This window comes from Scomber japonicus, chromosome 18, assembly GCF_027409825.1.
Source record: "Scomber japonicus isolate fScoJap1 chromosome 18, fScoJap1.pri, whole genome shotgun sequence".
Lineage (NCBI taxonomy): Eukaryota > Metazoa > Chordata > Actinopteri > Scombriformes > Scombridae > Scomber > Scomber japonicus.
The window spans coordinates 23,690,145-23,712,978 of record NC_070595.1 but is presented as its reverse complement, the minus strand read 5'-3'; the positions used below and the strand labels follow the sequence as shown (position 1 = coordinate 23,712,978).

Genomic DNA, 22,834 nt, shown 5'->3' with positions numbered 1-22,834 from the left:
TATGGATTGGTTCACAATTTTTCAAGTCAGTCTTAAAACAACTGTCCTGTGCACATATGAACACTAAAAGGGGTTTCCCTTGCTGTAACCATTCTTCCTGTTCATACACTTTCAATATAAGTAATTGGGGCAAAAATCCAGCCAGCCATTTATTACATTAAAAAGTTATCTGAAGTTTATATGAGGCTTTGACAGTCTGAGTTAGTCATATTAAATGGATATCTGCCACATTTCCAGTCTTTTTTAGCATCAAATTCCCTCTTTGTGTTTCCTCTAGTAGTGTTTTCCTGTTGAGTTGCAGTTGAAGTATAGTCACAAAAAGAGGAAGCTTGGTACTCAAAAGTGTGCAATGCTGAAAAATATCTGGTTGATTTGACACATTTAGACATCTGAAACTTCATAATAACTTCAGATAAACTTTTAAGTACATTTTTGCACAGAAGGAGGCTTACATTGCAAATCATTATGTTCATTTGGGCACCGAACTATTGTTTTAAGACAAACTGGAAAAATGTGTGAACGAGACCTTGACTAGTGCAGGAGCTATAAGTATTAGCCATACATGTGTATGGAAAACAAGGCCTGAATTTGTTAATACTAAATAAATAAATACATATTACACAAGTACCATGTATCATTTTCAGTTTATTAAATCAGCACTGAACTATAACTAGAAGAGATACTTTGCGACACTAAAACAGTAATCTGCTGCCTCCTACTGGAGGTAATAACAGGTGACAGTAACACACATTCCTCCACGGGCCTCGCAAAATGCACATAAATGTTGTGCCATCATATCAAACATGATGAGAAGTGACAGTTTACAGCAGTGTTACAGCACGGTTTAAGACATTAACCCAGAATGAAATGCATTTTGCAGAAAGCTGTATACCACCACCCCCAACACCACTTTCAGTAGTCGACGTTACTAGTTTGTTAATTTAACTACTTGGAACCCAAGGTATGGGAGGCGTGGCTTAATATTAAGTAGATAAACTGGCATTTTATCTAAAACTTAACATTGGGTCATCCGCATTAGAAATTGACATAAAGGAGCTATTGGATTCCTGAGAGATTTTCATGTAATCAAAAAGCTTAATTTGCTTAACACATAATACACGCTTAACATAAATGTTCAATACAAATAGGTGATGAGTCGGTCGCTCTTTGATGTTACATTAATTTTTGTTAACATGTGTCGTGCCCATTGCAACAATGGTAAACAGCGCTGCTCATAGGTCACGTGTGCTTCTCTCTGGACAGCGCTACGTCACTCTGAGCGCTGATTGGCTGAACCTCTCCGCTTACGGTATGACCTGCTCTCCGATTGGCCCTTGATAGCTGTCAGTCATCGTCGTTACCGCCCTCTGATAATGCAGCATGGGCGAAAATACCAGAGTGAAGAGAAACAGCTGAGGAAGCGGACTCCCCTACTGGCAACGATTTTGAACGATTGAACTAAAAGGTGAGCGAACAACCGCCTTTATGTTATGTGTGGTGTTTGTAAGAGTGCGATTTCGGTGAATAAATAGGCAGGATGTGGCGGCTGGTGGAGCGGAGGGGGGTTGCTAGCCACCTGGACCGCTGAGATGCTAACCCACATTGCAGCATTGAAGGGAGACTGGACGCTCTCGCCACGTTAAGTTAGCTCGCTGGCTAATTTGCTGCTATTGCTGTCAAGCGTAACAAGATAGAAAACGATAGAAGTCGCAGTAGGAATACGATAGCAATTAAACTTCGAACGGTTTAGGTATTTATGGAAGTAACGACGAAGTTTGGTGTCTAAACTTAAGCGTGTTTAGGTCGATATTAAGCTGTGTTGAGGTTAGCAACTTAGCATGTAAGCTATAATGACTGGCCCGAAGAGTTGAGTCCAGCGGGTGTTCAAAGGCTACCTGGCTGCTATGATGGGTTGATAACGATAATTACCGATCAGTTATAAAGGAAATTGCCGACACTCGGCGGCTAATTGGTTGTTTAATCGAGTTATAACGAAGGAGGAATTTTACAAGTGACAGCAATAAAGCGTGATGCGTTCAGGTGCTCCCCCTAATGTCCATCGCTCGACTGTAAGAAATCATGAGTGGATAATTGTGATTTGAGGCGTTTATCGGTTATTATCAAAATATTAACGGTGTCTGATTATGGATTATTGTTGTCAGTGAGATATTAAGTGCTCCGGCAGCTTAATGCCGTAATGAAATGATTTGTCATAACTGTTGTACCCTCGAAATATGCTTTAATGTTGGAGGCGCTCTGCTTTCTATGCGAGCAAGTGGTTTATCAGAAAACATTCAACATGTCCATTCACACACTATTTACTTTGTTTGGTCCCGTTATCACAGCCATCACATCTCCTGCCCAACCTGTCATCACCTTTCTGTAAAAAAGATTAGTATTAATATCAGGGCTGCAACAATCAGTTTTCCATTACTGACATATCTTCTCGATGTTTTTTTCCCCATTTCCCATAATAAAATGTCAGAAATTGGTGGAAAAACTGCTCACCACAATTTCCCAGAGTGATGTCTTCAAATTGATAGCCACCCCCCCCCAACCAGTGGCTCAAAGAACATTCAAATTGGTGTAAGTCTTCACTTTTAAAAAGCTGGAAAATTAGTGGGGGGAAAAAATTGAATAGCAAAATAATTGCTCATAAATTCAGCTAATACCTTGTGCTGTAATCATTATTATACGTGTAATATTATTTTCTGCATTGTGTGGGTAGCTACAGTATTAAAGGTTTGCTGAAGTGATGGTATTAAAAATGCATTTTCCCTTATTGATTTTAATGTGATCAGCTTATGAACTTCTAAACTTAAAACTACGATCTCTGTTTTGTTGGAAACCAAGGTACATTTTAGACAATGTTTGGCCTGCAATTACATCATCAGATGTGGGATGATGACTTGGGCATTCATACCAGATGATGAAAACACTGTCACCTCCATTGATGTACATCTGTGCAAGGTTTACCTCCAAAATATGACTCAGATTACATAGATAAGATAAATGGATAGATAAGATAACACTTTATTGATCCCAGTGGGACAAATTCATGTGTTAAAGCAGCTGAGTCTGAACAAATAAATATTATGGTCCAAAAGTCTGAGACCACTTTGCCAGAATGAGAAAGTGGTCTCAGAATGCACATAAAGTGATTTGATTTCCTGACTGGGAGGGATATTGATACACACACATTGGCTGAGGCAGTCACTAAGTCCAGCCAGACAAAAATAAAGAATAGAAGAAGAACATGAAAAAAAGATTAAACCGGCTGCCTCAGAAGGTGACATCTAATGTGATTTCGGATGTTTGATTCTATTCTCAGATCTCACACCAGGTGCCCACAAGCTTTCTTTTCATCAAAATATCCAACAAAAATCCACGCTTGATGTAAGCTGGACTGACAGTTTAGAACAGCTGCATGTAACTATTATTAGTAATGCTGATCATTTTCTCAATTACTTGTTTAGTCTATGAAATGTCAAAATACTGAAAATAGCCCTTTATAATATCCTGGAGTCAAGTGCAACATCTTCATTTATCTATATTTGTCCGACTAAGCACAAAGAGAGTTTACTATTGTTAATGACAAAAACAGTTAAATGATCATTTTATCAAAAGCTGAGCCCAATATTTTTATTTAAAAATGACTAAAACAATTATTTGATTATCAAAATAGGTGAATAATTTTCTATAATCAGCTAATTGATTACTCGTTTAACTGTTGTTGTTTTTTAAGCTTTTTTTGTCCATTCACACTACAAGACTACACCGTATCCATGCATGTAGCCTCAAAATTAAAACATTTCCCTTTCTTTGCCCAAATAGTAAAACTAATGGTCTTGGCTCACCTGTATTTTTGTTTTGTTTGTTTTTTTTAATGCCCACTTCCTCAATGACAACAATCTCAAACAACTCCTGCGTTGAAGTGAGCGTATCGACACTGCTGCCTGCTCTAAGACCCGAATCACTGCAGTCAGCTGTGTCATTCTTAGTTGTATCAGTATCAGCAGCATGTGAAGGTCAGCGTGCCCTTGTGCATACAATGCATGTTCAGCCCTCCTTCCCTCCTCATGACGTCACTGCCCACTCCAATGAGCATGACTCTCGTGTTACTCCATGCCTTTGATGTTTTCACTTTGGCGTAGTACCGTGTGACATCTACATGATGTAGTGGCTTCACATTTTGGAGGTTTTGTGTAGTTCAGGGCAATAGGACATTAAAGGATTGGTTCGCTCACTCAGTCAGCAGCATTGAACGCATTTCGCCAGCCTGCTGCCTTTTGTAGGAAATAACACGTCAGAAGTCATTCACTTGGCTGACTGGCAGACAGACGGTTGTTGTGGAAATGTGCACACACTGTTATCTACACTGAAATGGTCCTTTTTAGTGCACTCAGCTGCACTGTATTTAAAGGGACAGTAGTCAGCCAATGCAAATTTTCACTCACGTTTCCAGCAGCATATGTCATCTGTTAGTCAATGATTTTTTTTTAACTATGGCTGATTGCCTAGATTTTAAAAAAATGATGGCATACAATTAAATTGAAGAAACATAACATTTGGCAGAATTAAGATAACAACTGATAACAGCAGCTGTTTACACCTTATGTGCTCTAAATACTTGTACCCTCCCAACTCATACACCCCCCCCCCCCACCACCCAATGTTACCAACGTCTGACATCTTGCATAACTGTGGGGATAGCTGCCAATACCCAGCTGCCTCCTCAGATGTACAGTCTTTACAGTATACCTTCATAACGTCTGTACAGTATTGTCAGGATATTTGGAGTGAAGTACAAGCAGAAAGGAGCATTAACAGGCGATTAAATGATTAGCTGAGGGATAAATTCAACATTTAATTGATCAACTGAAGTTTATTTGTGGTCCTGTGAAGCTCACATGGCCAATATACTAACCCTGAAAGTGGGATTCATTTTTTTTTTTTAGTATTATTTGTTTTGTGCAACTTCATGTGGGCCACGTAAGGTCAAAGTGTGAATGATTTATGACACTGACTCTCATTGCATCTTTTTTCCTCAGTGATGTTTCAACAATGCCGATAGTGGATAAACTCAAGGAGGCATTAAAACCTGGTCGAAAGGAGACGGGCGATGAAGGCGACCTCAACAAACTGTTGGCCTCTTCTGCCAAGAAGGTCCTTTTGCAGAAGATAGAGTTTGAGCCCGCCAGCAAAGGTTTCTCCTATCAATTGGACAGTCTGAAGAACAAGTATGTGATCCTCAATCCCAGGAATGAGGGTGCTACGGGACAGAAGGCCACAGAGCCTGCCCAAATAAAGAGGCAAGGTAAGCTCTCAAAGCAGTTTGATGTTTTCCTTGTTTTGATTTCTTTCCTTTTTCATATGCTCCTCAGGCTCTGTGTATTCATATTTTGATAATGTCACAACATTGACTGCAATCTTTCTTCAGTCTCTGAGAATGTGGTCGGGAGCCAGAGCGATGGGATCGCTGCCCCACAGAAGATGCTCTTTCCAGGGAACAAGCTGACCCTCAAATGGGAGCGGGTGTACAGGGTGGGAGCCGGCCTCCACAACCTAGGAAACACCTGCTTCCTCAACTCCACAGTGCAGTGTCTCACCTACACCCCACCACTTGCCAACTACTTACTCTCAAAGGAGCACAGCCGTGCCTGTGAGTACTTGAATCATGTTCTTAAACACTGGCTGACTTCAACATTCAAGTTTGGGAAGTAACTTGCAACCGTTACATGACGTGTGGACATGTGTGTCTGAAAGTCAACTGTGGAATGCAAGTCTGAGCAGCTGAAGAAGAGAAACAAAAACAGCTGCTTCAGTTGGCCACTTTGTCCACAATAAGTTTTATTCAACCTCTAAAACAATCAGGAGTCTATGATGTACTGCTTTAACCTCTTTAGTTAGCCAAAAAACAAAGTCATTTTTTCAATTTAATGCCTTAGGTTAATGTGTAAAATATTAAGCACGCCAATATGATTGTTGCCTTTTTGATAAAAAGGCAACAATCATCAACAATCTTAATTCTTCATGGAAAAATTTGGTTTGAACTAATTATCCCTTAAAATCCTGTTGATCATGTGCAGGCTTCCATAAAGTAATTTATAATTCATTCAAATTAATCATTTTTGAGAAAATGTTTTGGTTATTCTATTTAAATCACTTCACCTTTTTGTTAAGTATTTCTGCCTTTTATCTAATTTATTTTTAATCTGCACATGAGTGGGTTAAATAAGTCACAGTCACTCTGTGATGGACAGTTACATGATTGACAATTCATCAGGTAATGAGTTGATTATGACTGTCCTGTGTTGTTGTTTTCTGTGTTTCAGGTCACCAGTCAGGCTTTTGTATGATCTGTATAATGCAGAACCATATCATCCAAGCCTTTGCCAACACAGGCAATGCCATCAAGCCTGTCTCCTTCATCAGAGACCTAAAAAGTAAGACCACCAGCTTCCCTCAGCACTGTGTGATTGTGTCTGAGCACTTTGCACCTGCTTGTTTCAATGTAGGTTGTGTCAGGAGTCACAGACACCTGGTTTTTGTTTGAATGACGCAACCCTGGCCACAGTATCCTGTGTGACAACAGCAGGTAACTGCAGTACATAAGTGGAGCGGTGAGACTGCAGGCTGTGAATGAACAGCATGTAGAGAGAAGAGGTGTGCGTTGCACCTTGACATGGAGAGGTGCTGTGTTGTAGTCTCATAGGAGTCCTCCCTGCACCCTGTTCCCCTCCCTACCTGCTTGCTACTTCCTTATGTGCTGCTGCAATCATGTCTCCACCTCCTGCGCCTCTTTTTCTGCCCCCCCCTCCCCCTTCATCTCCCTCTCCCTCCCTCCTTTCACGATGCCCTCTCCGTCTCCTTGTGACTGCGGGCTGAGAGGAGCAGCTTTCAGCTTTAGCACAAAAATGTACAGTCCACCTTTTTTCCTGTCTTTTCAAACTGAACTGTGAGATGGACTGTAGGTTTCCTATGGTTTCCCTTTCCATTCATTTATTTGGTGGCCTTCCACACAGCTAGAAATTTGCCAGCAATGAAATGAAATGAAACATCTGTGCCTTTGCGCAGGCCACTCCACCAAAATACAAATAAAGCATGATGTCATCACATCAAATAAAAAGGGTTTCACAAACAAAATAAAACCACAGCCCATCTAATTTTATGCCCGCAGGTTTCATATCTTCAAGATGCCTCCTTCCTCTCTGTGAAGTGCCCCGAACAAGTCATTAGTGCATGGTGTCTTATTCCTTTTTCCCACTCAGGGGTGATTCATTGTCGTAAATGTGCAGGGATGCTATGCTGGGAATGTGGTGATGACCACATTATGATTCTACCAGCTCGTACTCTCCCCTTTTTCCATTAGGAAATAACAGTAGAGCCAAAGGGTTTAGAGCTATATTAGTTCTAATATGAGACTTTTAGATGAGACATCAGTCTACTGAAGTCACTAAGTGACGGTAAGCTTTTTATTGGGTCATTAGAGGGCAGCTGTAAATACCCTTGATAAGTGCTCTTTAACCTTTACAACACATTCAACAAACTGATGTTAGTTTCTAAAAGGGCCAAATGTCCATGAAGCAGCATCATTAATAGTCAGAACCACATTTTAAAGAGCAAGTGTTTAGATCACACACTTCAATACACCTGTGTGTGTGTGTGTGTGTGTGTTCCTGTCTTAAATCATCCATTTGTAATTATGACAGGAGCTTATGAATCACTGAGCCACTGCTGTATTGTTTCAGAGACCGAGCAGAAAACTAATATGTCATTTTTTCCTCCACAGAAATTGCAAGACATTTTCGCTTCGGGAGCCAGGAGGACGCCCATGAGTTTTTGCGATACACCATTGATGCCATGCAGAAAGCCTGTCTCAATGGCTACCCTAAGTAAGGCTTTATTAGTCAGTCATTTATTAACAAACAGATGTGAATGTTGATGTGAATGACCTTCTCATTTCTTTTCTTCTTCTCTGTAGGCTGGACAGGCAGACCCAGGCTACAACGCTGGTTCACCAGATCTTTGGAGGTTACCTCAGGTCAAGAGGTATCAGTAAATGTCATATATTATATTTGGAAAATGACTCAACATAAGAGATTTCAAATTTCCTTAAATTCCTTTGAAATGTGGGCGTACTCTTAGAGAAAATGTAAATGTAATGTTTTTTTCCTCTCAGTATTTAATCTGAGAGTCAGAGGAGATATAAGTCCTTGATAGTTTTATATTTACAGGAAGTGACTGCTTCTGTGAAATATTCCACTTACATTACTTAAACATATTTTCTTCAGAAATACTTTCAAAGTCAAATTTGTTTTGTTGTTTCTTGCAGTGAAATGCTCTATTTGTAAAAGTGTGTCGGACACGTATGATCCTTACCTGGACATCGCTGTGGAGATACGGGTAGGTTTCACAAGACCTTTTTTTTTTTTTTTTTTTTCTCCAACCTTATTTTTAGCAACACTGAGGGCTGATTTACTAAAGGTCTGCATGTGTAAAAACGTGTGTAAACTTGACATCATCCGCAAAAAATATGCAAGCTGATCTACTAATGCAGCGTACTGAGGTTTGCGTCTTTCAACTGTGTAAGATAATACACCCTGTCCATTTATTACCTTTGTCATGATGAATATGTAATATGCGGCGTTTCAACCCCAGTGTAGAAAATACAGGGAGGAGATTATTATTATTATTAGTTATTTAGCAAACTTGAAGGTAATTTTTCTGACGGAAACAGCGTCTATAAATAATACCTTTTTGAAGGGCAGGTATTAACCGGCTGTGCACTGTGCTCAGATGACGTCTGTTACTGTGGAGAGGAGGAGACAGAGGCACAATGACAGAATACGTACAGGATGTAGTTTTTTTGGAGTGGAATATTTTTGGTTTTACTAACAGCATTGACTTTGTCACAGATATTCTCCCATATGTCAGTTTTTCTGGTTATATTTGTTTTTGTTATAACTCAATATATTAGTTAACCTCTTCCACTAGAACCTGATCACATTTCATTTTGCGCTTGCAGCTTTCTGCTCGTCCAAGCTCTCCATTCAGACATGCAAAACCCCCTGTTGCACCTGTTTTCATTTGCACAGTTATTCTTAGTAGATCGCATGCAAACGAAACGTGCGATCTTTTGCACCATGCACGTAATTTAGTACCCACTATTTGGGATCTTAGTAAATCAGGTGTGTTTATCTGTCCTTGTCTTTCAGCAAGCAGCAAACATTGTACGCGCCCTCGAACTGTTTGTGAAACCAGATGTGTTAAGTGGAGAGAATGCCTACATGTGTGCCAAGTGAGTGACACTTATCTAGTCCAACATGTAACATAAATCATAAACCTAATGTAAAAAGTTTTGAATAAAACCTGCAGGGCATAAAACTTTTTATTTTTTATTAGGTTTATTCACTTTGCTGATCCTTAAATTTCTTTTTTTTTTCTCCCCAGGTGCAAAAAGAAAGTGCCAGCAACCAAACGCTTCACAGTCCATCGAACATCTAATGTACTGACCCTTTCACTGAAGAGGTTTGCCAACTTCAGTGGGGGAAAAATAACAAAGGTAAACAAAGGATTCTCACACCGTTGGCTGTTTTGAAACAACTGTGTAGCTTGACAATATATCTCACATTTCTGCTCGTCTTTTTCTTTCTTCAGGATGTTGGATACCCAGAATTTCTGAACATCCGCCCTTACATGTCTCAGAGCTCAGGCGATCCTGTTATGTACGGCCTCTATGCTGTTCTGGTGCACTCTGGCTACAGTTGTCATGCTGGCCACTACTACTGTTATGTCAAGGTAAGCTGATATTCGTCCTTTATTCCTCTATCCTATTTGTCAATGGAGACCTTCTAGCTGTAAATAATAATGTTGAATACATTTGACAGGTAATTACTACATAAGCTGATGTGGACCTCTTGCTTTATTTTAAAACTTTCTCTTCTTCATTTTCTCGAAGGCGAGCAACGGTCAATGGTACCAAATGAATGATTCAATGGTGCACTCTAGTAACATCAAAGTGGTCTTGAACCAGCAGGCTTATGTGCTTTTCTACCTGAGGTAAGACACTGTGCAGTGCTGCAAGAGATCAAAACCAGTGTTGTCTGTTCCTCCTGGATATATAATTAAATAAAGCATCTAAAGAGTCTTTTGTTTGTATATGAAAGGATCCCTGAAACCAAGAAGAATGCAGATGGGCAGACCGCCAAGCAGGGGATGATGCATTCTGGGAAGAACAGTGTGTCGTCTGAACAGATAAAGAGGGCCAACCTGAACGGGCCTCTCTCCTCCCCGCAGGTCACAAAGGTGCGAGACATACAAACTTCAAACATCTTGTAAAATATTAAAAAGACATAGTCAGATTTACGTCTTGGAACATTTTTGATGAAATGTATTTATAATACAATTAAACTCCTCCTTAACAGAAACTTGAGCCTGCTCAGCTTCGTAAGATCCAGTCTATGGATGGTGGTTTGGGCCTGCCCGTCTCCAGGAACGGAGTGGGCTCTCAGCTGCAGCCCAGGATGTCCAATTGGACGTCGTCCTCCAATGGACCACCTAAGTTGCCAGGTGGACCTACGGTTATCGAGGAGCCTTTCAAGAAGCTGAAGAAACCCTCTCCCCAGAGTCAAGCGCAGTCACGCAGCAGCACTCCTACCCCATCCAATAACGGGGTCAGCAGGACGGAGGGAGATAAAAAGCAAGGTGGCGAGGGCAGAGGCATGGCAGCGTCTACCTCATTCAAGTCTTTGTCTGACTCTTCCTCTGCCGACACCACTGACTCAAAGGTAATGTTTGTAGGGAAAAAGCAAATACACACAAAGGAAACACACAAACCTTACAAATCAAATTTAGTGTATGTTGAAGGTGCAAGTATGTATACAGTGTTCTGTAGATGATCATATGAATTCATTACAAGCTGCACTCTGTATTCAGAGTACAGCTAGTATGAACAGATTGTAGTAATCAGTACAAACCTCAAGTATGTCAAATGTATTACCAGTTTATATGAAGCTACCATTGTTTTTTATAGATTTTAAGGATCTAGTTCTGGCCAAGTGTGGCTGCACAGAATCATAACCACAGCGTATGATTGCCTTTGTATCGGCCAGGACTCCATGGGTCCTAAAAGTGCTCCAGTAGGAGAGACTCCCTCCACCCCTCGGAAAGGCTCCAATGGCCTGGCGTCTCCAGCCAAGAGTGTAGAGCGCTCTCAGAGCACAGAGGAGCAGAAGACGGCGAAAATGAAACCCCCGACCCTCAACAACATCACATCTGAAGCCACCAGCACCATGTCACCTCCACCTGCCAAGAAACTGGCCCTGTCAGCCAAGAAGGTGAACTTTATTCCCATCTTCAGCTGCAACACCACTTCCTGTCTCAGTACAAGCTCATGATACCTTGGTTTCCTGTTGCCCCACTCCACACTGCTATCCTAAATTTGACCATTTATATCAATAAATTGTTTAGGAGATTCTTTTAAGAGATTTGACTCACCTTAAATAGTTTTATTTAAGGGAAGTAAAGTCTCTTCTTTCTAGTTTGTTTTCTGCTGTATGTAATGTGTTATTTCTCCAGCGTGCCTGTCTAATCAACCACATAGTAGCACTTGTTTAGAGTTTGTCTTCTTTTCCTTTAGTTTGTTCTTTTTTTCTAACCATTTCTAATTCTTCTCTGCCATACCCTTTCCTCTTTGTTTTCCCTCCCTCCATCTTTTCCTGCCATCCTTTAAAATCGTCCCCTTCCTTATTTGATTCTCTTCCTTATTTTTGTCACATTCATGGCTATTTTCTTTAGACCACCAAGTTTTTATTTATGTCGATAACTGCAGGCTCGCAGCCGGAGTCCGAGCAGCATTGATGCTCTGCCCCCTTTGCCACGCCAGTTGTCCAGAGATCCCACGCATCCAAATCAACTTAACCCCCTCACCTTTGCCTCACCTCACACTCACAGGTAGGAAGTAGTGAAACGCAACTCATGTCACAAATACACCGGAATCCCAACTTCTTCCATCTAAAGCAACCCAGGTGATTCAGATGTATTCTCTTCTCTTTTTCACAGAGCTGGTCCATTCCATTCACCTAAAGTCCAGTCATCGCCTTTTGCCCACTTAAGTGGATCCTTCAAACAGCAGAGCCCTCAGAAACAGTCCATTCTTTCTACACTGCAAAAGCCAAACGTCAGCCTTTCTCTTAAAACCAACGGGCTTCACAGTCCCGGCCCAAAGAGCCCCAAGTCTTCCAACAACCTCAGCTCCGTGGTCCAAGAACCAGACCTCAACAGCCTTTCAGCTCAAAAGGTCAACCAAAAGAAGAAGAAGAAAAAGAAGCGTCGCCACTCTGAGACGGAAGGTGATACACAGGCAGCCGCATCTCCAGCTGTGGAGAGTGAGACACAGTCCAACCATGTGGAATCAGCTAGCGAAAAGAAGAGGAAGAAGAAAAAGAAAAAGCGAAAGAGGGAGAACGAGGATGGCGAGAAAGCGAAGGAGAGAGAGTGTGTCCCCTCTCACCTGGACACGTCAAACCAGGAGGAGGATTGGTGTCAGGGTGGGATGTGGAGTTTAAGCAACCATCCAGATACTGAACAGTCGAAAGACAAGCCTCTGTTAGCTGCCACGACCTCAATGCAACGCCAGTCAAATCAGGAAGAACACAAAAAGGACTCTGTGTTGTTGATGAAGAAGAAGAAGAAGAAAAAGAAAAAGAAGATGCAACTGGAGGAGGCTCTGCAAGACACAACTTCAGCATGCTCTGCATCAGAAAGGTGGGTTGAAGTTTGGCTAAGTTAGTTGCATGTTTTGTTGTTTCCTTGTAAGAGTGCACATCAGATATTCTTCATTTCTGTTCAAAATGTTACCTTCAATTCATTTTGAGCTCATAATTTGGATAAATACAGATGCATAACTTTGTTTCCATAACAACCAGCTGGCTATTTCATCGAACTGTTCTTATGTCCATCTATCAGAAACTGCTAGAAACTTCCACAGGACAGCCAGCCTACTACATACTGACTTCATGAAAGATATAAGTCCTCTTCTACCTGTAAATTTCCAGTTTTCATTCATTGTTAATGTGTGTCACCTGTCTTAGTCAGCTCTGTATAAAGTGCTTGACATTATGCATCATTCTTAAGTGCAGGCAAAGCAGGTGCTTACACCTTGTAGCTTTCATCTATAGGCAAACACTATTTCACCCCTTTTTGGCAAAATGAGCACAATATTAATCTGTATGAATTGACTTTGTTCCAACAGGAGTCCTGAGTCGAAGGCCGCAGGTGTTCAGAATGACACGGGAGATTTGATAATGATGAAAAAGAAACTAAAAATGAAGAAGAAGAGGCTAAAAGAAGAGGTGAGACAGTGGGAGGAGAGCAAGCAATGCTTAGATGGGCAGAACAACAAGCCTGAAGCAGAAGAGCCCCCTTCCAAAAAGGACACCGCAGAGAACACCAAACACAGCTCAGGTATGCATGTGTGGACTTGCGTGCATGGTACAGTACATCTAGAAAATACACCAACATTTGCACTATGTAATGAAATGGGTGATCTCGTTTCCTTGGCGAATAAGAATGTACAATATTTTTTTTGTGGATATTGAGTAGAGACATCTGCTGAAACTCTCTGCACCACAGTCTCTCAGCCTTTTATTTGAGTGACCAGTCATAACACAATTATACTGCGAGAGCATGACTCATTACATTTTGAGAATGTCACATTTAATCTCTCCATCTTCTATCTGTGGGTTGTTGGGGGTTGTTTTTGGGTCTTGTTTTCTGACTTTTTTTTTTTTTTTTTTTCTAAATCTAGCCACGGTGGTAGTGTGGGACAGCCAAGTGAAGGACGGCTACAAGCGCAAACAGGCGCCAGCGGCTGATGGAAGTGCAGCAGGAGACACCTCAGCTGCTCCTCTAGCTTGGGATGGGAAAAAGATGAGTGGTGTGGTGGAGGAACTGCTCAGAAACTCCAAAGATAAAGCCTATGGAGCCAATGGTGAGACAAAGAGTGATGTGAACATTTAAGCTATTGTATGTATATTGATTTGATAGTTTGTGGCAGAGCTACAGTTTACATGTGCATTGATAGGTTTTGTTTGTGTTATTTAGTCCTCAGTTGGGATGGAGAGATCTCTGCTGTTAGTAGAGATGCCATTGAAGATGTCCGCCATGCCCGGTGTGACACCGTGATCGATGAGTGGGATGAAGACTTTGACAGGGGAAAGGTGAGAGGGGGGGAAAATAGCAATTGTATGAATGTATTTTTTTCTAAATCACAATGATTTCTAAATATTAAAGCCCACATTTTGCTGCCTAATTTTAAGCCATACACTGTCCCATTTCATCAGATTCATTACTCTTTGTTTTTACTTGTGAATAAACAGGTGAAGAAAGTGAAAAACTATAAAAGAGAGAAGTGGAGAAGCGGGAGCAGCATCTTCCAGAAGATTCAGGACAGACGGAACAAGTGGTCTGTAACACCCGGAGGGAAGAGAGTTTTTGGAGTCCGTCGCTGAATGTCCAGATAGCTGTTGAGGTCATGTTGGCTGGAAATCGAGACAACAATACTGTATACCAAACTTCTGTACTTTTGTCCCCTTTCTTTTTTACCTCTCTGTTCTGTGTTCAGTTCAGACCCAAATTCTTGAATAATATATGAGCCAAAAGCAGCACAGCAGACTGCATTAATGGCTTATAACTGACCCCTTGAATATCAATTTTAAACTCAACTTTTAACTAACATGAAATGTTGTCTTCAGGCTTCAGTAACATCGGCCAGTGGGATTTGACCACTCACATCCCCCCCTTTAATCCAGTGGCTCAAACTTTTCTATGCATGCAGTATTTAACAAGACCCCCTTACACCTCAGTGTCACATGAATTCATCGGTGGCACCCTTTGAGCCTTGGTTATTGCCTCCAAAATCCTTGAATACAGTTTATCATACTAAAAAAATTTAAAGGATACCTGTAACATTTTGGCTGTTTTTAAAAAAAGTGACCTTTTTTTCTCCTGAAAGTATTCAATACCAAATTTCAAAGATCCAGAATTATGTATTCATTAAAACATACTTTATTTTAGATTTATATATGATTTTCTTTATATCTTTTAATCTGCCTTTTGTTTTTATTTTGCTGCAGTGTCTGTGCCATGTGGCTTGTTTTTATTTTTTTTCTTTCTTTTTTTTAAGGACCAAATTTTGGCTGCATACTATTGGTAAAATTACGGTTTAAAATTGTTACCACTTTTTATCAATGCATGTCCAAATTGGTCCAGAAATTTACCAAGCTGACTTTTTTGTTTTTAGTTCTGCTGTTTTTGGTTATGTACCATATTTTGCTAACAAATTCATTTAATTTCAGATTGAATGTTGATGCATTTATACCGCAAGAGTGCTCTGCCAATTGGAAACAGTTCAACTGTTTGTGGAAGCGTTGGTATCGATGAGCAAACATCATATCTATATGTTTACCTAGATGTTATTGTTTTCTGACGGAGTAGAGGTTGGGGTTGTTGGAGGACCTCAAGACGAGAGCAGTTGTTTTCTACTGTGCAGCTATTTAACTCTGTAGCTCATCTCATCAGTCCTGCGTTCGGAAGCCTTGCATCTGGAGATTTGAGCTTTCCATTATCTGTAACAAACCTCACCACAAACTGTTCTTCACCAATGTACTGAAATAAAAGGGTTAAATTTTCTACTTCAGGCACTGTGTTAGAATGGGATAGCCACATGCTAATAATTTCTTTTCCCCTTGTATCTTATATCTCTATGCAATTTTCTGACTGTCATGCTGGTCACCTAGAAACTGGGCTAAGACTCAGGAACCCAGGCATCCTGTATCCATTCTCCATTTCTGATCGGACCCCACTCCCCCTGTTCCATATCAGACCAGTCCCTCTCCCTGGACCACCATTTTTGCACCCTGTGCATCCTGTAGAAACTGTTTTATACAAGTATTTCAGGTGTGGAAACCATGGGATCATCTTGCACCCAGTCATGGGCACAGATGAGTAGAGAAATCAACGTCAAGATAACAAAATGCTTTGCCAGTGTAGAAGACTGTACAGTCCATCTTGTGCTACCCGTGTCTCCCTCCAACGCTGTAAAGATTTGCCCATGCATTTCTTTTCATTCTAGAGATGTTGCCTTGAATTTGGCTATAAAAAAAGTATAGGATTTAATGTTATAAATATATAATTTAAAGAAGACAAGACACAGATCTTTAATGTGCTACTAATACTTGGATCAGTTGGTGGATGTTAACTTGAGAATTTATTTGCAAATGTGTTTGTTCATTTGTGTATAAGAGAGTTGTCTGTTTTCATGCAAGACTTTCCCTATGTCACTGTAGTGTGTACAGTACAAGAGAGGCTGCGGCAGTCTAAATTCCATAGGACATGTTTGTCGGCTGTGAAATTGACATAGGGTGTGACTCTCAAACTGACAGGAACATTTACTGGTGTGAATGGACGGTCCCACATGTTTGCACCACCTTTTCTGACCAAGGAAGAGACCTTTCATAATGAAAGTGGCTCTTACCACACTATAGTAAACTTTAAAGGTGCAATAAAGTTGTGACTTTTGTGAGATGGTTGTGGGTTTTTTTTTTCTTTGTCCTGAATTAGCACAGTTATGATGGAGAAATGCACCGATGAAAGTCTGTCATAAGTGTGATATTTCAAAGCAAAGCTGCATTGAAACACTTAAGTGAATTGCTGTCAACAAAAATACAGGAAACTGCTGCTGTCTGTGGTTTAATATGTTGGCCACACCTCAAACAGCTATGTCACAACAGATGTTTCCCCATTGGTAGCTGTGGCCAAACACCTATTGTGACTTGACTGATCATCAACAGAAGACTGGCATGCAAAGTGGGTTCCTTGGAAGAGCAACAGTTTTCATAGTGCAATTAATGTTTACTTAGAATTAAAGTCCCTGTCCGGTCAACAATTTATTATGCCTATTTTTAATTCAGATGGGTGTTTGAACTTCAATGTGCAGAATGATGAATGTGCAGACTAGTATGACAAGAGTTGCCTCAATCTGGATTTGCGGCATCACAACTAGCTTGGAGCCAATCACGGTCCAGTTACAAATGTAATGTAGAAACATGAAGCCTCATACACTGAGAATTAATTTAGGACTACTGGACACAGAGCCAGGTTATGATTTTTTTTTTAAATGAGGGTGAAGGCATAGATGTCATTTTAAGATTTTTAAGTAAATTAGCCTATTTTGTGGGGGGGGGGGGGGGGGGGGGGACAAGACACCCATTACTATTGAAATTGGAGTATATTATAAACATCTTAAAACATTTCTGGGGGACATCTTTAATAGTTATCTAAAAGTATTTTTCAATTTTGTCAAAGCAATGCTTGGTCTAATATCTAAGGATCTAGAGCCAACTTAAACATCAATATAAACTATTTTTGACCATTTAAATTCACAGGTTGTTCTTGCAGTGTGTCTACTCTATGCAGTACGTGACTAACACGGCGGAAATGATACCAATATTCAGCAAAGTTTTTTTGTCTAGAGATGTGACATCACATCTGGGATGGGAGGGGCCAGCATGTGCACCGGCTCCCCTGGATGCACATCAGCATGCAGCCAACACCGACAACACACATATTTCAAACGGCAACTGACGACCAACAAAACGGCAACATTTTAAAAGTACCACCTTCTATGGAGCTTGTACATGCCACCACAAGTTAAAAACCTGGAGGGTAAGCGAAGAAGAGACTAGAGAGAGAGAGAGAGAGAGGAAGAGAAGGTATCCGGATTAAGCTGCGAGCGCTTGGTGAGAGACATCCCCGGACAGTGACTCCTGCAGCAGCATCAGGACCACCAGGATGGAGGGGGAGAATTACGGTTTGTCATCATTACACTCTTACATTGACTGTTTAGCGTTGAAGTGAATGTTTCCACCCAAGCTTCTCACTGTGACATGACTGCATGCTGTTGTCGTTTTAAGCACCGCTGCTGTCTACAGTGTTCGTGCTCTGCTGTGGCAAGTGTACAGATATAAGCATAGAGTCTACTGTGCCAGTCTGACTGTCTGGAGGGATTGTTTAAATAACAGCATGACATACAGTAGACATGTATTTACACCTAGACCTAAAGAGAATCATGTGTTCAGCTTTCACCCTGTGTTTATGTAATTGAAACGCATATACAGGAAATGAAGTTATACCTGTAAGCCAGTTTTGGAACAGGTGGCCTCTATGGTATTCACAGCCAAAAGGATATAAAAAGATCTGTATGATGAATTATTAAGCATCACACTGCAGCTATAACGGCATGGTGGACACTGTAGAAATCCACATATCTACACAGTGGAATTAGAGAGAAAAGGAAATTAAACTTCCTGTGTATGTGGGATTTAACATGACACGATTGATTTGCACCATGCTGGCATCTTGTCAGAGTTGCACAAGCTGTTTCGATGACACAGTTTTACAAAATGCCTTCTTATAAAGTGCCCCCCCCCCACCCCCCCCCCCCCCCCCCCCCCCATTGCCAAAAAAACACTCATTACAGGAAATTCAGTGTCCTGGCACCATATACAGGCTGATGCCCCTGATGATGTCAGGCCGTGATGAGCTGATGGCTCAGCTCAAGCAATGATAGAGGCTTTGTCTCAATTATTTAGCAGTTTAGTTTTCTGTGAGCTTAATGCATCTCAAAATAGACCCACTAGCAATGGCCTCATTGCAAGATTTCAACTGATGTTCTGTTAAAAAGGAGGGAGGGCTGGTACTCCTCTCTCTATGAGTCAGATAATAACATTTTTTTAAGTTTTTGTGTAATAAGTAGAAGTACACCTTTGAGGTTATTAATTTACACTTTTATACATTTTTTTTAGCAGTTTGAACCACTGTTTTTGACTGTGTTTTTGATATATCAGAGTACACAGTGGCCCGAAAGTGACTTCTACCACTCTGGACAGCCCCTACATCATGTTTGATCTTCCCTATGTGAGATATATAATCATATTTCTTTGCATATTTCTTTCCCTTGTCAGTAGTTTCCTAGTTGCAATTTAGCTGAAGAATCAACTGATGACTATGAAATGATCTGCTTAAGTGTGAGAAGGGATGTGTCTCATGCTCTCAGCACATTCAAATAACACTCTCACTATTCAGCACCTACTTAGTCAAATCGCTGGGTTGTTGATCGGAATGTATAAAGGCAAGTCATAAAATTTCCTCTGTCCCTGAGCTATGTGACTGCTCAGCACAAATGAGAAAGAGAAACAAGGAGAGAGGATGGAAGTAATCACTTCACCATCAAGATTTGACTTTCAGACTTTTTTTTTTACTTCGATGTAGCTGTGTTCTTTCCCTTTATTGTATTATTAATGTAGACTTATGTAACAAAAAAGTCTGTTATATTCATGTGGGGATGTGAAGGGTGTCAGGGGATTATTTGTATATTTTATAGCCTTGCAGTGACATTATGTTAAATCACCTTCTTAAATTCATGACAGGATCACCATACTGTATTTTGGCACTCTACACTAGTAATGTTGCTAGGGGTTGGTGCCTTAAAGTAGCTATCTTGGGATTTATTGGGTGCGGCTCTGTTTCAAGGCTTACTTCAAACGGCTTTGAGCAGCAGGGTAGTAACATATCTTTGTTTTATCTTTTTTTGTACAGGCACCTTTGCCATCTACCAGTGCCTGTCAGTGCAGCTCAGTTTCTCTTTGCATAATGAAATGTGTGCACACAAAGGAAATAGTGTGCTGGTTCATAGGTGTGGTGCACTATAACGACAGGTACGTGTGGTTGCTGTGGTTATGGGTATCATCTCATATCAGTTTAACCCCATCTCAATTGCAGAGTGATTGACGTTAGAAATATAGTCACTTCTTCTAGTAATATGTTGTTTTCCTGCTGCAGAGTGTCACACTTTACTCATGTGATGAGGCAGGTTTACTCCAGCACTAAGCTCCTCTCGCTTTCAAAGCACTCATTGAAGGACTGTCAAAGCAGTAGGAGGCAAATCTCAGATGTATGCAGATATGTCTTGTTCCTGATAAAAAAAAAAGGAATTAAATTATAAAGTTGAAATCTCTTGCTTCAAAGTAGATGCAAATCTGACATTTTGCTGCAGTTGTTTTAATACCTAACCCCCTTAAAAAGTCTAAAAATAAACTGACATCGTTCTCCAAATTTCCATCTCTTAATTCATACTCTGATTGATGAATCCAGATATAACAGTATGCCTCTGTTTTCCATTATTAAATCTACATCCGTCACAGAGAGATGAAGATAAAGGGAAGCACACAAGAACAGTATATTAAAGCTCTCATATTAAATACACATTTGAAATGAAAATTGGACAAAAGGGTGCTGCAACTTATTATCAGGAAGATGTGAATTAATTAAATCTAGGCTATATTTAGCATTAAGCTATATACTTTGCAGTGAGTATATTTGGTTGAATTATGTCAGCAGAGGTGCGTGTTCAGCTCCCACCAAGCCAGGTGTTAGTCATTGGAGGTGATGCTAACATTAGGCTGCTATGTAGGAGTTCCACCAACACAGATCAGCCAGCTCTCTGTGGGTTTTATTTCCAGTTGGGGAAACACTTTCATCACATATAAGACTTCCCTACTTAAATGGCTGAGGAGAAACATTGGACTGATTTTCAACAGCATTTCCTTGTAGTCTCTCTATTGACAGAGCTGAAGGTTTCTGCTTGTAATATTTGCTCATGGATGTTCTACTCAGCTTTTCAACCTATGCACATTTCATAGATTAATCATATCCAAGTCTGCTGTATGGTCAACTCCACGTGGTGCATGCCTTGGGTTGGTGAAGAAATACAAATGCTGTTACATGCTATCTCCACCTGGTGGCATGTATGTACAACTACTCAAATAAAAAGTATTTATTTGGGTCCAGTTCAAGGCCAGGCCTATGTACTATCCACTGTAGCTACTGTTCCTGCTAAATGAAGGTGTTTGCCTCATGAGGTCAGATGCACATTTTCATCACTTTAAATTTGGCTGCACCAAATCATTTATACAAAGTGAAAATGTATTTATTTGCATAGGTAAGTTCTTTTCTCACTTACCACCTGAGAGTAGACATTGCAGGATGAGCTACACAACAGCAACTCTGAAGATCTGAGCATATACAGTATTAATACTGCATCACCAATGCATGATAGTGGGTATGAGTTAATTATGGTTTTCTAGTGGGCTGAGAGGAGCGCTTTGTTCCTTGTGCAGTATAAGTGCTGACTGTTTCCATTTAATTGAGTTGAGAATTATTTTTCAGTATTAATAGGATATAACTAAAGATAACTGCAGGGGCATACAACAGAGAATGAACCTCTTCATAGGAAAGAGGTCAGTCTACCTAAAATCAAATTAGGCCAAACCAACAACAATCACCACTCTCCCTTCCAAATAGGAGTAACTTATCGATCTCAGCACACAACCTCAACCACACCACAGTAGTAGTATTAGTAGTAGTAGTAGTAGTAGTAGTAGTAGTAGTAGTAGTAGTAGTACACACAGCACAAAAGCTGCCAAAATGGTCCACTGGCCCCATCTGCACTTCTCACTTGGACCTTTAAGCTCCAGGCCTTGATATAATAATTAAGCACAGCTGTGCCCCACAGCAGAATAGGTATGGGGAGGACCGAAACACACAGACACATACACAACACTAGAGAAATATAACTTTAGAAGTTTAAAAATCAATAGTAATGTCCAGGTCCAAATCCACCAGTTTATTTAAGACTGTTTTTGGAAAGTTTTGGACCAAAACTCCTGATCCATATGAGCTCTGTGTGATGAAATGATCAACCAAGGATCCAGCATCAGACATACTGTATAACTGATTATTGTGTATGGGCCCTACCATTCTATATTGTTAGGGCTACTCCAAGCTGTCAGTGCCTGCATCCGGTGCTGAAAGCTTCTCACAGTGTGTTGCACTTCACTTAAAATAAACCACAATACAGAGTGTAATGGATTTCAATTTACTATTATTGCTGTGGCTAATTTGCCTTCATGGCTTTCATTAGAGTTCTTACAGTTTGCTGTATGGACTCTTGGCTACTTGACAGTTCTGTGCAATAGACTGATATTATTCCATTTACAGCAATGAATTGATTTTTTTTCCCAACCTTGTTTGCAGGGAGAGCTAGGTATAAGGCTGAAAAGTACATGCTTCTCTCTCTCTCTCTCTCTCTCTCTCTCTCTCTCTCTCTCTCTCTCTCTCTCTCTCTCTCTCTCTCTCTCTCTCTCTCTCTCTATCTATCTATCTCTCTCTATCTCTCTCTATATACATATCCATATATCCATCCCACCCACCTGTTTACATCTTCATAGTCTTTGCAGGTGCTAAGCGAGTTGCTGACACCACACTCATCCAGAGAGGTAACTTAGGGCAAAGAGGGAGGAATATACATAATAAAAAAAGAGAGGAAAAACATTTGTGCTGACTTCACTTTTTGCCATGCTGCTATTCCTTCTTTGACAGAGCTGCTCCTCTGGGTGATGTGCAGCTGCAGCATTTTAGCAGCAGCCAGGATTGACTTTGCAGTTCAGGCAGGGGTCAGTTTGAGGGACTCAGCCCTCTGGCAATGGCAGCAATGATGGATGGATTAGAGGTGCTATCATAGCCAAACAAACTCCACAATGTGATCTACCTTATTGTGTGTAGTAATTGCCACTTACCATGGGTTGCTTTCATGCTGCCCTTGGCGGTGTGATTGACAGAGAGGGCAGAGTTGACGTATTAATTAATGGCTGACGCTGAATGAGCAATGCTGCTGTTGAGGGGTGAGAGACACTTTGTGTGACTGACAGGCAGA

General features: G+C 40.7%; 1 protein-coding gene across 2 annotated transcripts; it reads left to right on the top strand.

The window, feature by feature from the left end:
- The first annotated feature begins 1,361 nt into the window (after window positions 1–1,361).
- Window positions 1,362–14,939, top strand: usp36 (ubiquitin specific peptidase 36). 2 transcript variants are annotated; one of them, XM_053338697.1, is made up of 20 exons: window positions 1,362–1,465; window positions 5,052–5,317; window positions 5,441–5,662; window positions 6,336–6,446; window positions 7,793–7,895; window positions 7,985–8,052; window positions 8,336–8,406; window positions 9,219–9,301; window positions 9,454–9,565; window positions 9,661–9,801; window positions 9,962–10,062; window positions 10,170–10,308; window positions 10,428–10,790; window positions 11,115–11,339; window positions 11,834–11,955; window positions 12,064–12,768; window positions 13,256–13,467; window positions 13,811–13,993; window positions 14,107–14,222; window positions 14,382–14,939. In XM_053338697.1, the coding sequence occupies exons 2-20, from the start codon at window positions 5,065–5,067 to the stop codon at window positions 14,511–14,513; spliced, it is 3,462 nt and encodes a 1,153-aa protein (XP_053194672.1). In that variant the 5' UTR covers window positions 1,362–1,465; window positions 5,052–5,064; the 3' UTR covers window positions 14,514–14,939. The 2 variants fall into 2 exon arrangements, with proteins under 2 accessions (XP_053194672.1, XP_053194673.1); XM_053338698.1 differs by lacking the exons at window positions 13,256–13,467; window positions 13,811–13,993; window positions 14,107–14,222; window positions 14,382–14,939 and adding an exon at window positions 12,970–13,183.
- The last annotated feature ends 7,895 nt before the right edge of the window (window positions 14,940–22,834 follow it).

What these genes read in the sequence shown, in the direction of transcription:
- usp36 (XM_053338697.1), top strand. Translation starts at nt 5,065, where the DNA reads ATGCCGATAGTGGATAAACTCAAGGAGGCATTAAAACCTGGTCGAAAG. An exon ending in AAAGGAGCACAGCCGTGCCT is followed by an intron (nt 5,663 to 6,335) that starts GTGAGTACTTGA and finishes TCTGTGTTTCAG; the next exon opens with GTCACCAGTCAGGCTTTTGT. An exon ending in GAACACCAAACACAGCTCAG is followed by an intron (nt 13,468 to 13,810) that starts GTATGCATGTGT and finishes TTCTAAATCTAG; the next exon opens with CCACGGTGGTAGTGTGGGAC.